Consider the following 16281-nt stretch of genomic DNA (forward strand, 5'->3'; position numbering starts at 1 on the left):
TAAAATAAAAACAAATTTCACGATATTTTATATAAGAAAATGATCTCTTGCACCCATTTTAGAATGGCATTTCTTGTAATTTCAAACGTGTTTTTATCCCCACTCTACTTGTAAACTGGAACTTTTCTGTATATTTTCCTCAGTCATTGTTCTCACGGCTTGTTTTGGGAAATTGAAAGCTAGATGGGGAATCTCCCTTCTCTCTATCAAACCGCTCATTGACAAACCTTTGAGAGCCGCTCACACATTGCGGTGTGAGGGGACGCGCGCAGCTCCCCTGGCGGGAAAATGTAGGAGGGAGTTCCCGGAAACCTTTCAGCGTTCTGACGTTTACCAGCACCGATGACCATATATGGTCCGACGTGCTTACGTCAGTAAGGGCAGAAAAATCCTACGTTTCCAGCATCAGAAAAAAAAAAAAAAAAACCCTGCTCGGCTGTAAATGTGACTGCTCATCGGAATCTGCGGTGTGTTTACGGGAATTACACGGTTAATGAAGAATACAACAAACAACACTTTTCTTCATTTCATAGTTTCATTTACTTAAATATATACTCCACAAGTAAAAAAAAGACAACGGTTGCCAGGCTCAACCTGACCAACACAAATAACTTACACAAGAAGCATCACAAATATGGCAATTTAAAGAAGATGTAAACAGGCGAAGCCAAGACGACACTTTTAAAAACGTGTTCAAAAATGCCCAAAGTGTTTTAGTCTTTCTGGATTTCTTTTTCTTTTCAGTCCAAGGAAACCTCAGTGATCCAGTTCTTATACAGACAACGTATAAAGACTGATGATTGTGTTGTCAGTGCAGTTCATGTCCAGTGTTGTTTGATCGGGTTGAATTAAAAGTGCGTTGTTTTCTTCAATAGGACTTCACTTTGGGCGCTAACATGAGCTGGCAGCCACTGCTCACGTGCGTCATGACTTTCTGTTTGAGCTGGGCCACCTGTTCCCGCAGCAGAGAGGCCGTGTTCGACAGTCCTGCGTTGTCCGATTTCAACACTTTAACTTTGTCCTCCAGGCGGGCGATGCGCTCCAGCTTGCGCCTGCGACACTTGGAGGCTGCGAGCCGGTTCCTCAGCCGCTTGCGCTCCGCCTTGATGCGCTCCTGGTTCTCCAGGTCGATGGGGGACATCGGCGGGGAGCCGTCGCTGCTCTGCATGTCGGGGACAGTCTGGGGCTCCTCTTTCAAGCCCACGAAGCGCTGCGAGTGGATCCCAGCCCCCGGCAGGGAGTGCTGGAAGTGGTGCGACCCGTGCGCAACGGCCTGGGGATGCTGGTGGTACTGGTGGTGCGGCAGGTAGCTGATGGTTGTGGAGGGGTAGCTGGCTGCTGAGCTCAGGCTGGGGTTTGTAGTACAGCTGTTCAGGGTGGTGTACTCCAGCGGTTCTGGCTGCATGGAGGGGCCGTACACAGACACCGGGGCCGAGCAGCCAACCCCGCCGGTGCCGATGGAGACATTTGGAGGCGCCATCTGGTTCATCTTGTGTAGATCGTCCAAAGCTTTGACAAAACCCTCGGCAAAGCCCTCCTGCTCCTCTGTGATGCCGCGGTTGTACAGGTACTGTGCCGGTGTGGGTGTTGTAGTGATGACCCCGTTGCTGTTTTGGATGATCAGTCGCTCCAGTTCAGGAGAGGCGAGTTTTAGGGAGCCCACGTCCGCCGTCCCCGCAGAATAGAAATCACTTTCGGCGCGCAGGTGCTGTGACTTGAAGTTTGAGTTCCGATATGAATCGGAGAAGTTCAAGTTCATGTTCTGCTTTAGCAGCTTGTAGTCTGGCAGGGCTGCGCCTGGATGGCCATAAGCAGAGAGAAACGAGTCGTCATAAAAAGGTTGTTCCATTATTGTGGACATATTTCAAATCAGACAGTCAAATACAAGAGCAGCGCAGCAAAGAGGTGGCTCGGACACCGAGGCTTCAGTGTCCCGAACGAGTCTCCAGCTCAAAGTCCCGCTGTATTAATTTACTGGAGATCAGAAGCTACCCCAAAAAAAACAGCAAAACTTCCAAAATAGTGGAACTGTACTGTACCAAGTCGTCGTTTTGTACCTTTAGCTGATTCAAAGCGGAGTCCAGTGACTAATTCAGATGTTTTGATTCCACTCGTGAGTAGGACTGTCTTTCCTTTTCTTCTCTGAGTTTTGAAATCCACGTCTGTTTCCTTATTACTGACGGCCGGCCGAGGCGAGCCGCTCTTATAAACGCCTCCGAAGGAGCACTCCGAGCGCTCCTCTGATTGGCTGTTTCCTCCTCCAGGCCCGCCCCCGTGACGTCAGACGCCGATGACGTTGTTACCGGGAACACGGACTGTAAACAAGACGAGGCCTATTCTGCGCGTGGGGAGCTCAGCCAGGTAAATATCAAGAGAGTCCAACAAGTCCAGCACTTCTCTTAATTCACCGAGAAGTGTGTGTGTGTGTGTGTGTGTGTGTGTGTGTGTGAGAGAGAGAGAGAGAGAAGTCCCCGTCTGGTCAGAAGCAGCTCAGAAACAGTCAAAGGTGATTCTGCCCCAGCGGTAACGAGGCACCTGGACACTCCTGCTTTCCTTTTCTTCCCAACAGAGAGGATATATAGTCAGCCGCTGAGTCACGCCAGTCGAGTTGATATCGGCCGGTCCTTATTTGGGTATCCCGGCGCACCGGTTCCTCCCTGCCGGGCGCTGGAGGCCGATCCCAGCCTGGCGCGCTTCCAGCGCTCAGGGATGTGGGAGGCGTCGGGGGCGCGCCGCAGCCTCCTTCAGCCCGCAGGCAGGGAGAGGATGGCTCAAACTCCTGGGCGTGATGTCTCCAAATATGCAAGAAGCCTAACGGGCGTCTGGCGGGAGTCCAGGATGCCATACTGCACTATGTGACCTGTTCCTGATATATATATTTAAAAAAAAAACACACACACACACGCACAACATTTAATGTTTGATCTAGATTTGGTCACTTCAAAACTAAATATAATGATTTAATATCAGGAGATAAACACCTGATGATCCGTTTTAATATTTCACACAATCATCACAAAATTATTCATAATCTCTCCATCCCTGCCACTGGAGCCAGTCCCAGGTCACAGTGGATGAGGGCAGGATTCAGTCTGGACAGGCCACAGGATGAACACACAGCGACACACAACCACACACACGTTCACATTTAGAGACTGTGAAAGGAAATCAGACCACCTGGAGGAAACCATGCACACATGGGGAGAACATGCAAACTCCACACAGAAAGGCCTGTCAGGGCCAGAGCACATGATGTAGTGCCAGTAATTTAATTTACAAACGCATGCGAAATGTCAAAATTAGGCTTTTCTGGTGTGTTTATTCAGTAAGTAAGACATTTGTGGCAAAGCGGCATCCGAGTGTCACATGAGGAAGTAGAAATGTAAAGTCTTTATTAAGCTTTTGAGGGATTTCTTGTCCATGTATTTTTTTGAATGAATGAATGAATTTATTTATTTTTCTAACATGTATAAAGTGAAGAAAGAAAAAAAAAGATAAAGAAAGTTAAAGCAAATCAAAGAAAAAAGAAAAAAAAACAACATTACAGCATAGTTTGAAAAAAGGAGTAGGAAGAAGTAAAAACTTTTTAGAGATTCCTACCCCTTTTTAACTATTAACAAGTTTTAAAATCATACATCATAGGACATCACATAATATAATATATGTATACATATACCGTGCAGATATCCCTATAAATACATAATATATACCCACACATACCATATAGCTTTCCCCATAAATATATACTATATAACAGAATAATTATAATATAACTACAGTATAACAGTTAAAAAAAAAGTTTAAAACTATTTCTTCAACAGCAAGGTTTATTTTTCTTATTCCCAAGTATTTCAGTGAGTGGCCCATAAAGGGTTAAAGGCAATCAGAAATGACTCAGTGATGAATCTACAGGATTCTCAGCAACATAAATACCAGCTGCCGGTATTCATCGGAGGTGGAAAGGATACGGCAGGAAATGTGAACTACTGCTGTTGGTTCAAGTTCAACTCAATTACGACTTCAAAGTACTTTTTAAACAAACTACTCAGACTATTTGTTTCTTTTTCACTCCTCAGTTTTGTTCACCGCAGGGTGTTGAGTAAATTTGTCCGCATAAAATGTGTATGGACGAGCACATCTGAGACAAAGAGTTCAAAAAAGTTTTAGACTTCATTTGAAAAAAAGAATGTCTAAATGAGAAATTTCTTTGATTTAAAGAAAATATAGTGGTTGCAAAAACACAGATGAATATTAATTAAAACTGTATTATTGGCTTTACAAGAATGTAATCAATAATTCAAAAGTACAGGCACCTAAAATCTGAATTCATCACAGTAATCTGAGTATTCGTCAGTCATTGCTTCCAAATTCACAAAAAAAAAAACGTTAGAGGCATTTTCCTGTTACCTGCTATTATTCGTGTTTCTTTCTGCTTCTGAACGCAGCGCTGTGATGTTGATGTGTTCCTGAGGGATCTCCACACATGACGGAGCCCTTCAGGTATTCCAGACTAAAGACATCCCCCGAACCGAACACCTGTTTGATAGAAATGCGTCTTCGTCTTTTCTGTATGGTAATGACCTCTGAATCACTTCCCAGAGGGCCGTGCACCCACGCACGTTCTGATCTTCTCGTCAACTTTCCTATCTTCTGCTTATACCCTTCCTCGGGTCACATTTGTGTTTGTGCGTGCATTTTCATTATGACACAACCAGATCAAATCTAGCTGTTTGTGAACATTATATTGTCGAGCTTTTCCTCACAAACTGCTCTGTGCTAAAATAAATGTAAAATGAATTGAAACTGTTATGTGCCTTAATGTTCTTTTTTTCCATATTAACTTCCAAATCATCAGCTTTACTGTCATTTTTATTTTCGGTGTGCTTCTTGATATGAGCGTCTCTTCACTAGAGAGCACACGCAGTCAGGTAATGAGCGTGATAATGGGCTTTTGTTGCAGCTTTGTGGTAAGCAATTGGATATTTAATGGTTTCTAGTAATTCAAGATGGAGAAGTGACAGTGCTGTGGTTTCTGTTGTTTTTTTGTGCAGCAGACTCGAAAATCAAAGGTCAAACCGGCAGCAGTGGACATTTCGCCAAGGTTTTATCTGTCACGTATTAGTGCTTGATGTTATCTCTGTTTCTTAATCAAACACTCAACACTGGAAATTTACCAGTAAATGTTTAAAGTGCGAAGAATAAAGTGAGCTAACCCAGATGACGTCACTGTGATTTCATTTGGGTTTTTTCCAAACCATTGTCAGCGTTTAGCAAAGAGGACATCATTATCTCCAGCTTGTGTAAAAGTGCTCAAGTGTTTCTTTAATTTACATTTTATAGCAAACTGATCAAGGTTAATGGGGAAAGCTCTCAATTACAGCAACAAAACTCTGTTAAGCCTTTAATATTCTCTTGCATTTTCATAGATTTTTGAAAAAAAATCTAAACAATATCACGTGCTGATAATCTGCACGGTGTCCTTGCGGGGGTCAGGCATCGCGGCGTGGATGACTGTCACGCACTGCGATCGGTTCAATCCGAGTTCCTCCCATGGAAACGGTGGGCCGACGTGCTGTTGACGGCCGCCGGTAGCGAGGGCAAACATCCGGGGGAAACAGAGAAGCAGAAGTAGTTTCGGAGAAACAGGATGAAGTATCAGTCAGCGGTCAGTTCCAGTTTCAGACTGACCTCATCCACCTGTCAAAGGTCAGACGAGTCACCACTTCAAGTGCATCAAACTGTGAATATCTTTTTATAATGCGTTGCAGATCCGTTTTTAATTCCTCATTCTTGCATCTGATCCTCTAGATCTATATCTATATCAAGTGAAGCTTTTGCAGAAGCTTTGACTGTCTATCTGTGCTCTGGTTTATTTATATTTGGCCTCTTATTTGAGTTCCTTAATTGGCGCGGGGGCTCTGAAGCGTCTTCTTGCACACATGCACATGATTATGCTCCGCTATAGACAAATTCACAGAGCACGGCGCAGACTCCTCGTACGCGCAATTCTGTCACTCTCTTTGAACGCTGCAGTGATTCGAGTTGACAGATAGGACGGCGAAGAACAAAAAACCGCTGTGGTAAAAAGAAGAAAAAGGCACGAAAAGCAGCACAGGAGAGAACACGAGGTGCATCTTAGGTGCAATCAGCCACAGCCGTGCCGACAGCGCCCGTGGCAAGCCAAATAAAGTCTCCTTCTTCTTTTTCTTTTTTTTTTTTCCTGTTCTTCATTAGCCATTTGCACATTGCAAGGGGACGTGACTGCTGCTGGCTGAGCCCACAAGACAGTCTGAAGGCAGGTGAAGTGAGCTGTGCGAGGCACACGAGAGGAAATAATCAGCACCAGCGTGTCATTAATGAGTGTGTAACGCCGGCCACACACCTGTATTACTTAAGCGGTGAATCATGTTTCCAACACACTTCCTATTGAGAAGTCTGCACTGAAACAAACAGCTGTGATTTGACCACAGTGTGAGGTCAATTGAAAATATTTTCAAGTGACTGTTCAATTTAATCACTTCCTTTGTCCCAATCGGAGCTGCTCAGGCATTACTTTTTATTCTGACGGCTTCATAAGAACTTATTTGTTTGTTAAACCCTTCAGAACCGAGCATATATTTTATAGACCTCTGCTTGGAAATTAGATTTCTCTTTTTTAATTTCTCTATTTATGTGTGCAGCACTCTGTGTCCTAATTGATTTAAGTGCTTTGTAAAAGAAATGTGGATTGGGTTTTTTTAATTATTCAAAGTCTCAGCTTCATTTGTCGTTCAGTTTGTGTGTGTGGCATGATGTGGCAAATTGCACTGACAACAGGACGATGCCTGGATTTCCGTATTTGGTCATGCAGTTGGTGATGGAGTTGTGTTTGGAAGATATAAAATTGAATCTTTATTCTTCTAATTGAGGTTCTGTTTTATATTTCTTAGGCTGTTTGTTGTGGATCTCTCTATCTTTTGAAGCTTTGTGTGTTTAATTTAACTCGACTTTACATTAGTCAGAAGAAAACTCCAGTTTCACGCCGGCCTCCTCAACCATCCTGTCTAATTGTCCTGTTTGACTTTAAAAAGTAAACTTTTGTCAGAAAAGGACGGAGCTGAAGAATGCCCGAGAGCCGCCGATGTTCATTTGGCCTTCCCCACAACGTTAACCCCTTCCTCCCCGTCTCCGCCTCCCACCATAACCTCTGCGGCTCGTCCGGGCACTAAACACTTGCCAGCTTTATTAAATGAACCAGAAGTAACGTCTCTCCTGTGTCTTTGGCAAGGTCTTCCGCGCTGGAAGCTCGCTGACCTGGAAGCGGCCTGTAGGTGTGGTGAGTCAGGTAGGGGGTGTCGGTCGGGGCGAAAAGCGTGCTGTCCCCCGGAGGTGAGGACAGGACAGCTCACTGCCTCACACAGCATATTAAGCCAAAAGACTGTTAGTCAGTCTTTAAGGACTCTATCGGTCCTATAAATTAATGCTAACAAGCAGCCATCAATTCCTCCTTCGCTCCTTGTTCTCCTCTCTGAACCGCTGCTTTCGTCTTTCTCCCCTTCATCGTTATTTGGCCGCCCGTGGGAAATTGAACCGCCTTGTGCATGTAATCGTTTTAATGAAGGCGTGTTTAATCAGCATATTCTCCGTCTGTAGCTCGCAGATAGTGCCAAGGAGCCTTGTAGCGACGAGAGACCTTTAGCACAAGACATGATGACTGCTGGGGCCAAATGAGTGTGGCAGGAAAAGACAGTTGGACCCAGCTGTCCCCTCGGGCTGACGTAACGCATATGGAGCTGTCCTTCCCACTTCCCCTCCATCTACACGGATGCTTAAACTCCCTGTCACTCTGCCAGTCTGTTAAAAAGGCAAACGGCAGGAAGTGGGGCAATTAGATCTAATCTGATTTTACATGCCCATTTGGTTTATTAATTGAGCTCGCTCACTGTTGGCTTTTCAGTCTGAAAACATGAAAATGGGATTTTAATTACAAGTGGGGGATGGAAACGTGAACATATTAGTGTTAAGCAAGCAGCAACAGCAACAGCATAACGTCCATGACGGTTCTTCTCTGCATTTTGTGTCACCGTGCTGTTAATACATCAGCAGAGTCCGTCTTTGAGAAACCTTCACATAATCATCATTTTAGGCTGCTAATTCTAGTAAACACCCAAGTTTGGACAAACCTAATAGAATTAATCACGAGGATGATATGACTGTTTACTGGATGACAGTTCAATGCAACAGACATTTCATCAACAGTCGCAACCTGTCAACCTTTTGTTTAGCCAACAGCAAAAGTCAAAAGAGACTTTTAACCACAATGAATGACTAGATCTTTTTTTTAATCTTACATGCTTTTGTTTAGTTTTTCTTGTTTTTTGGCCATTTTGAGCTTCCGTCAAGAAATCTGACCAAAAAAAAGAAAAAAAAAAAAAAAAAAGAACAAGAAACAAACCAACCAGCCAGCTAAACTATGATCAACAACTGACTAAATGACCAAACAACTAACTAGGCAACCACAACTAACCAGACGACTAAACAGCTAACCGACCAACAAATTAGAATCAAACAGCCAACCCACCAATTACCTAAACGATTCGCCAACTAAATAACCAACCAGCACACCAGTTAATCAGCTAAACCAACGAACTGACCAATCAACCAGCTGATCAACTGATCAGAATCAACCAAGCTCCCAACCGGCCAACAAACAACAACCATTCACAGTAAACTAAACCATTAAAACCAACAACAAACAAAGCGGTGAATGCACAGATAAACTGAACAACCAACCTGCGAACAAGCTGACCAACCAACCAGCTAGCCCAATTGACCATCTATCCATCCATCCATCCATCCATCCATCCATCCATCACATGTCACACACCACAAGTCAAACTCGAAACATCCTCACACCATCACACCTTGAGAAAGACTTGAAATTTCCCCATTTCAAGGTTTTTGTTTTCTTTCTGTTAAAAATGGGAACCAATACTGACCTAAGAAGAAAGAACCCAAAGAGAAACTTAGCAGTGAAATACAAAAAATAAAAAAAACCCACAAAAATGTAACTTTATGGTCACAGATCAGAGAATTTATGCCACATGTACAAAGTTATTGGTGAAACGAGAGCTGTGAGTAAGAAGCCAGTTTCTGCAAACGCACCCAAACAAGATACATCAGAGGTTTGCTGTGAAACTGTGAACAAGGCTTGATATGCTGCAAGTGACTAACTGATTGCTCACTGCGAGATATAAGGTCGCTTTAGCTTTCACAACAGCTATCAGTATGAATCCTGTAGAGCATCTTATATCGACAAATACAAATAGATGTTTATCAGTGGATGAAAGGGAAATCAGCACCGGCTTTACCAACACAAGGTCGCTCACGGTCTGCTACTGTATTGTCTTCATGTGTTAGCTGAATGCGGAGGTTTTCTATTGTATGCATATTAGGGAGAAGAGGTTTTCTGTGCTGCGGACGTTTGATTCCTCCCTTCTTGACACCGACCAAAAGGTTCCTCTTTGCTGACAGAATAGGAGAAGTGAATGTGAGGTGGCAGGAGGCCAGAGTGTGGAGGATGTGGGCACACCACGTTTTCATTTCCTCAATAAGTTGCAGGAACTGTGCGGCTGTGGCGTGGATGTGGCAGGCTCTGAGATGCCCGGGTCAGGAATCATGTTCACCTTTCAGGAAGATTAGCACCTATTTACGACCACACGCTGTTCTCGAATGATCCAAATAAATGCTCCCATCTTTCCTGAATGTGTATTTTTATGAAGTTTTTAACGGGGTGTTAAACTTGATTTTTGGGAAGTTGAGGCCATATTGCTACTACCTCGATTACCCTGATAAATTACTCCATGGTCACACTTTATTTGCTGAGTCATGTCTGCGTAATGCAGTAATCATCGGCCCGATGTAGTAATTGCCTTGCAGCACTTTTTGTGTGTGTTCCTACACGTTCGTGACACAATCAGCTCTATCAATCAGTTTTTTGAGGTTTTGTGCTTACGTTCATTTCTTATAATGTGACAATTTAGAAATCACACCCCAGTCATAGCGGGTGGTAAACATCAAACCCCTGCCAGGAAACGGTGCGATTGTTTTGTTATGGAGAGTGACTGGTGAAAGTAAGATGAATGCTTTGGAATTAGACAATGCTGCAAAATCAGGACTTCCTGTTGGGAAAGTGGAAAATTTTGAATACAAAGAAGTACCCAAGATAAATTTACTCATCTAAAGAGTTGTTGAGGGTGTGCACTCCAATCAACAATCATCATAGTTCACTTAGCAAGGCTTTATTAGCCTAGCATGCTAGTTAAAGTGCATTATTTCCCAAGTTTGACAAGAATTTCGCTGCAGTTCTTCACAAAGCCGACTTGTTCGTAGTTTCTTGTTATGTGAATGCTCTAAACTGGGACTTTCCCCTGCAAGCAGCTTTCCAAGTTTTCAGCTGCGTGAACACACATTAGCATAGCCCATGATAAAATCCCAAAACAAAAGAGGAAACGACCTTTATGATTCACTGTCCAGAATATTAGGCCTTGCTTATGTGACATTTCCAAGTGAAAATGGAAAAGTTTGGTTGTGTTTAGGGGATTTCGTTAATGTGACAGCAGTGATCAGAGCCGCCGAAAACACAGCTTCTCAAGCAAAAATGCAAAAACTACGTGTTTTCACTAGGAATGTCGCGTAAACAGATCTTTTGCCGATCATTAATGTGAAGACAGGCAAACAAATATTTTACATGGCATTCTGGTTTACTCGAATGGTTTTATCCTGATGTCTGGTTATCTATCAAATAGGAGCACATGCTAAACCTCTAAACCTCGTTGGCATTGTTCTGTGTTGTTCTGGTGAGTCGGGGTTGACCGATTCATGTATGACCACGAATTCATCTCCATGCTGAGAAAATACCTCCCTCTCCAGCTTGGCGTGTTTGTGGCCTTCCTCTGCCAAGCAGCAGCGAGCGATCCTACATACTGACCTGAGAGGGAGCGAGCTCAGTCACACCAAGACAGATTGTAACATTAATCACTGTAGCTGGTAAATGACTTGGGGTTATTTATTCTGTCAAGTGAGAAGCTGTGGTCTTGGTTTGAGGTTAGGGCTTCACTTCGGCCCACACAGTTTCCCAGCAGGTCATTTGAATGAGCGACTCTGACAGAAGTGTTTATCTTTCGGTAGCTACAGAGAGAAAGAGGAAGACAATTAAGGTCATCTCGTCTGGTCGTAGTAGTAAGAAATTCATACCACTCATCCAGGAAATGTGATTTTCAGGAACTTTTTCAATCTCATTCATCTCCAGCATCTTTCATCTACATGAACTTAATCCAAATATGAATAGTTCACCCGTCTGCAAGAGTTATCAGTCAGTGTGAACTCTTCCCCCGTTCCCTCAGTGTGATGAAGGCTCGCCTCTAGGCCACGGCGAGCAGCTGCCTTATGGGAAATGTTTACCATAGACACACTGGGTAATTACAGGGAAAGGACGGTGTTTCTAATCGTGTGGTTGCTGCCGAGATCAATGGTGTGAGTCTGGCTGAAACTGTGTAGGCGCCCAAAATGCTCGCTCTGACACTCTCACTGCCACTGATCAGCATCGAGACTCAGCACTTCTTGACTCCGTCGCTTCCTGGAAGTCGAGCGGAACACAGGAGACGATGCCATGACGGCGTCTGCACCCCTCGCTTCGCCGTGCGGCGTAATAATCAGAGAATATAGAGCGCACGATAAGCTGTAAGCGGACTGCTTATGGGTTTGAGGTTTAGAGTGAGTGACTGGCCCCAGCCGGAGGGGGGCTCTTCAGCTCGGTTTCCCACTCATTCATTCATTAATCGGCGCAGAAAGCTGACCGCACTACGCTCCCCGCAGCCGTACGTTTTCATGACACAGCTCACTCCTGATGCCCACGCTGTCCTACTTTACTTTTATCTCAGACTTCAATAAGCTCAAATTAAAACGTGTCAGAAACTCTTTCATTTGCAATGTCCGTGTCTCATATTTAAATTTCGAATGATATTGAGCACGTAGCACAACAGTGACATTAAATTCATAATCAAATTGCTTACGGGAGAGGGATCACAGTCATAATACGTACTCACCTAATCTCTAAATTAGTCATTCAAGCCCCTTAAACTTTCATCTGAATTTGGCAGTCGGGAGCTTTTCACTCAAAGTCACTGCTGCCTGTCTGTTTCACACCAATGTCGAGGCAGCCGAAGCCCACTTCTATTTTACTTACCAGAAGTGGTTCACCAGTTTGGGTTTTCACTCATACTCGCCTCTAAGTTCACACACATACACACACAAGCGCACGCTCACACATACCGACAGGAGCTTTCCTGTCAATGGACGGCAGGTTCTCATATTCAGAAAGCCAACTGCATGAGAACCAAGTTGGTCAGAGTCGCCTGCTTTTTATATCTGTGTATTGATTGGCTGTAAACACGCTCCACAGTCGTCTAGAGCAACTTGTGCACAGATATCGCAGCATCTGAGAGGAGTTTTAGTCCTCGAAGGAGAAGATCTTTTCCTGTATCTGTGTGTTTCCAAGTGCTTTTACTGACAGTGTGTGAAACGTTTGTGCTTGAACACGTTTTATCTCGTGGTTCAGTGGTGTAAAAGGAATTTCCTGATAAATCTGCCACCTCCTGTTTCAGCCTACAGACCTTTCAGTGCAATGCGTGTGTAAACATGAGCTACAAGGGTATGTGTTCTACCACAGACTGACTGAGTTGCGGTGGGGAGCGTGTCGTTTTAAACACACAAGAACAAAGAGAAACCGATTGAAGTTGATCCCTCGGTGACATTATACATATGTCAAGAGGTTTCTCTTCAAACGTACACAAGAAGCTGCAAATGGGGTCGAGTGAGGAGGCCCCCTTGCCCCCGTCGATGGCGTTTTCAAGAATACGACACACATTTCATAAACACCCAGCAGGTGTTTCAAAATTGGGGAAACTTCTGCGCCTCCACTTTCACTTTGGTGGGTCGTGAAACCTTGTGAATTTTTTTTTTCATGGGTGCAGTTTAGTTGCAAGACTGAAGGCTTTCACAGTAAATGGTAAAGAATGATGACTGTAGAAAGACATGATATAATTTTTGTTTTGGAGAGTTTATTTGATTAGAAGTTGGATCAAGCAGTGTAGAAGATGGAGACAGAAAGTCATATCTGACCGTGTTTACTCTTGTTTAGCTGTGGATCGGTTCAAAGAGGAAAATATTGCACTTTGTTCTGGTTTGTTTTGGCCTCACACTGGCATTTTTTCCATTGTCCCAAAAGATTTGAACATAACACGCACAGTAAAACGACTCTTCTGCATTTGAACTTCCACTCCAGGGTTGTGCTCAATCTTTCATGTCATATTTTCCATGTTTGATTAACGTGGTGCCATTTCTGCCAGCGAGAAACTCACAGACATAAAAGAATTTTGCACATATATTACAATCTCCTGCAGAGACACAGACGCTCCGAAGCCCGCTGATCCCCGTCTTTGGTCTATTTAAAGCCTTTTGCTTCGAGCTGCATTGAGACTTTAAGCCAGATTCGCTCGGACCACACCAGACTCTGATGAGATGTGAGTCAAAAGTAGCTTTATGAACAGAATCCAGTCACTTGTTTGATGCACAAAAGGTTTTCGAAGGCATTCTCCTGAAACAGACGGCATTAATCACGCCTGGTTTCATTTTAATCTGACCACACCTGGCAGGTATGAGCAACACCCTGAAACACGCGTCGGACAACACTGCTCTCAAGGAAAGACTCTGGGCGGCAAGGCCAGTTAAACAAGGACTGTTTTTTTGGTCTGTTTGTTTTTATTAATCCTCCATTTAGAGACTGACTCCAGGTCTGAATGTCACATATTTTCACTGAAGAGTTCTTGGAATGAATTAATGAATATTCTTTGAGTATTTAAAAAGCTTAAACTTTGCACGATTTAAACATACACACTGATCACACACGCAGCAAGTTCAAACAACGTGACAATATCTTCTGTCAAAATCACAGGCAGCTGCTTCTAAAAGCAAAACTGATCATTTAATTTAGGTTTGCTCTCATTCATCACAACACAGTTTGGCATTTTTATTCCCATTTGGACCATTAAGTGTGTGTGTGTGTGTGTGTGTGTGTGTGTGTGTGTGTGTGTGTGTGTGTGTGTGTGTGTGTGTGTGTGTGTGTGTGTGTGTGTGTGTGTGTGTGTGTGTTTTATTAAGTCCTCTACATAATTAACTCAACAGTTTTACTTCTAAAAGTCTAAATGCAATACTGGCTGGATGTAATTACTGTTGATACTCTGAAATACTTTGAATTTTTAAAAAATTGTCTTTCATTTTTGTATAGAGTCAATAATATTTCTTCTTTTCAAAGTGTAACTTTAGACAATTTACATATATTTAAATAATTGACAGTAAAACTGTCTCAAAGCACATATTCAAACATTTCCACCGTAATAATCTCTATATGGAATAGATTTCTCACCAAGACTGTAAAAGACATTTTTTTTCCCACATTTTATTCATTATTAAACTCTGTCCTCAGAGTATGATTTCTGTTGTTTGCAATTATAGAAAGAGATGTGTGTTTGTTCTAATACAGTTTTTTATATTTCTTTTGAAGATGAATAAATCAAATTTCCAGATTAGATGTCAGGGATGCAACAAAACGACACAAACACGACAGTGTTTCTATTATAATTTGAACTTTATCTTCCAACATGCATTTCCAAAGATTTACAAAATCTAGAAATCCTACATCTGTCACAGTTTTCAGCACAAGTGTGAAATTACGCTTTCTGGAATGATCATAATGAAAAGTGTAAAAAAGAGAGTAACTGTTGTATCTTGGAACAGTTTAGCTTTAACAAAGTTCAACCTCTGATTTCCACATAGTTCATTGAGGAGCTCAGTTTCCTTCTGTCTTTTTGTCATCATATGTTTTGGATCACGTAATTTTTTACTAGTTTCATCCTTCATATTCACTCCCCTTCGACTCCCATGAGACCAGCAGGGGAAAAAGACACGAGACAGAAGTTAAAATGCAAAGTCATTCGTAGTCATAAGGGGAGAAAAAAAGGATATCCCCCCAGCCTAAACACAAGCACTGACTCATTCTTTAACATTTCTCTACGCTAGATGAAGTGAGGCCATAAAATAAATGGATGGATTCGATAACAGTCGCAGACGTGCTGCTCTGATCGCTGATGCCATGTCAGGGTGTGTAGTAGTTTGTCAGCTTGTGGTGGAGACAGGCGTGACTGGGAGAGGTCTGGTGACACTTTCATCAACACTCACCGGGGTGAAACCACTAATTTATAGAGACTGAGGGAGAAAGCTTTTTAGTCAGAACACCACAGCCAGCTCAATTCTGTCTGGCAGTGAAACGGTTAAACTGCACTTTTGCTTTTTTTTTTCTTCTTCTTCTTCTTCTTCTCTTTTCTCTCCTCTTCTTGGTCTCCCTCCCAGCTGTCTGGTATTACCGGTCGAGTCTGATGCCCAGAAATGAGGTGGAGGGTGTTATCGCGCAGTCAGACGGCTTTGATAGTAACCATCTCGCAGTTATTTTCTTCTCTAGAAAGCAGCTTCCTCTTGCTCATGCAGCTCTCCTTGTCTCTTCATCTGTCCGTCCATCCGCCTGTCTGCCTCTGTCTGCTCGTCCTGCCGGCTGCATGCAGACATTATGCCTGCTTTGCTGAGCATGCTCTCTGCCCCAGGGCCGCTTTTTCTTTTTTTTTTTTTTTTTTTTCTGAATAATGTGGGCATTCTTGGCACAAGCAGCGTATTTAAAATTCTGCTCCCGGGGCAACACTTGACCCTTGTTTACAACATGGAAACACATAGGTACACACACACACACACACACACACACACACACACACACACGCGCATGCACAGTAATGATGAGATGAAGTGTTCTTGTCATGTCAACCAAACGCAGACTGGACACTGCTAATTAACCAAGCAAGTTAGTCTTCACCCCCGTTTTACACGACATTTCAACTGAGGGAACTTTTTTTTTTTTTTTGCATTTTGATTTCAGAAAACTTTGCCGTTTACACAGCAACGTTTTGAAAATAATTTCTGTTTAAAATGAAATGGCAGAAAGAAATGCAGGAAAGTGGACGTGAACCAGCACCTGCACTACAGTGAATTAATGTTCTACATAAGGAAGGAGAAATCTCAATATACATATATTTCTTTATCAGTGTTGCCTGATTGAATGCTTCTGTTTTCCAGACATGAATCTTTGTAGGTCACAGGGAAAGGTGACACAGTGTGTGAAGTTATACTTTTTCCTTA

The 16281-nt window shown here is 43.1% G+C and overlaps 1 protein-coding gene across 1 annotated transcript; it reads right to left on the reverse strand.

Annotated features, from left to right (window-relative positions):
- Positions 1–521: 521 nt before the first annotated feature.
- junba (JunB proto-oncogene, AP-1 transcription factor subunit a) lies at positions 522–2191 on the reverse strand. Its single transcript, XM_030094578.1, has one exon. The coding sequence runs from the start codon at positions 1859–1861 to the stop codon at positions 869–871; it is 993 nt and encodes a 330-aa protein (XP_029950438.1). The 5' UTR covers positions 1862–2191; the 3' UTR covers positions 522–868.
- Positions 2192–16281: the final 14090 nt, after the last annotated feature.

The sequence above is a fragment of the Salarias fasciatus genome, chromosome 6, assembly GCF_902148845.1.
Source record: "Salarias fasciatus chromosome 6, fSalaFa1.1, whole genome shotgun sequence".
NCBI lineage: Eukaryota > Metazoa > Chordata > Actinopteri > Blenniiformes > Blenniidae > Salarias > Salarias fasciatus.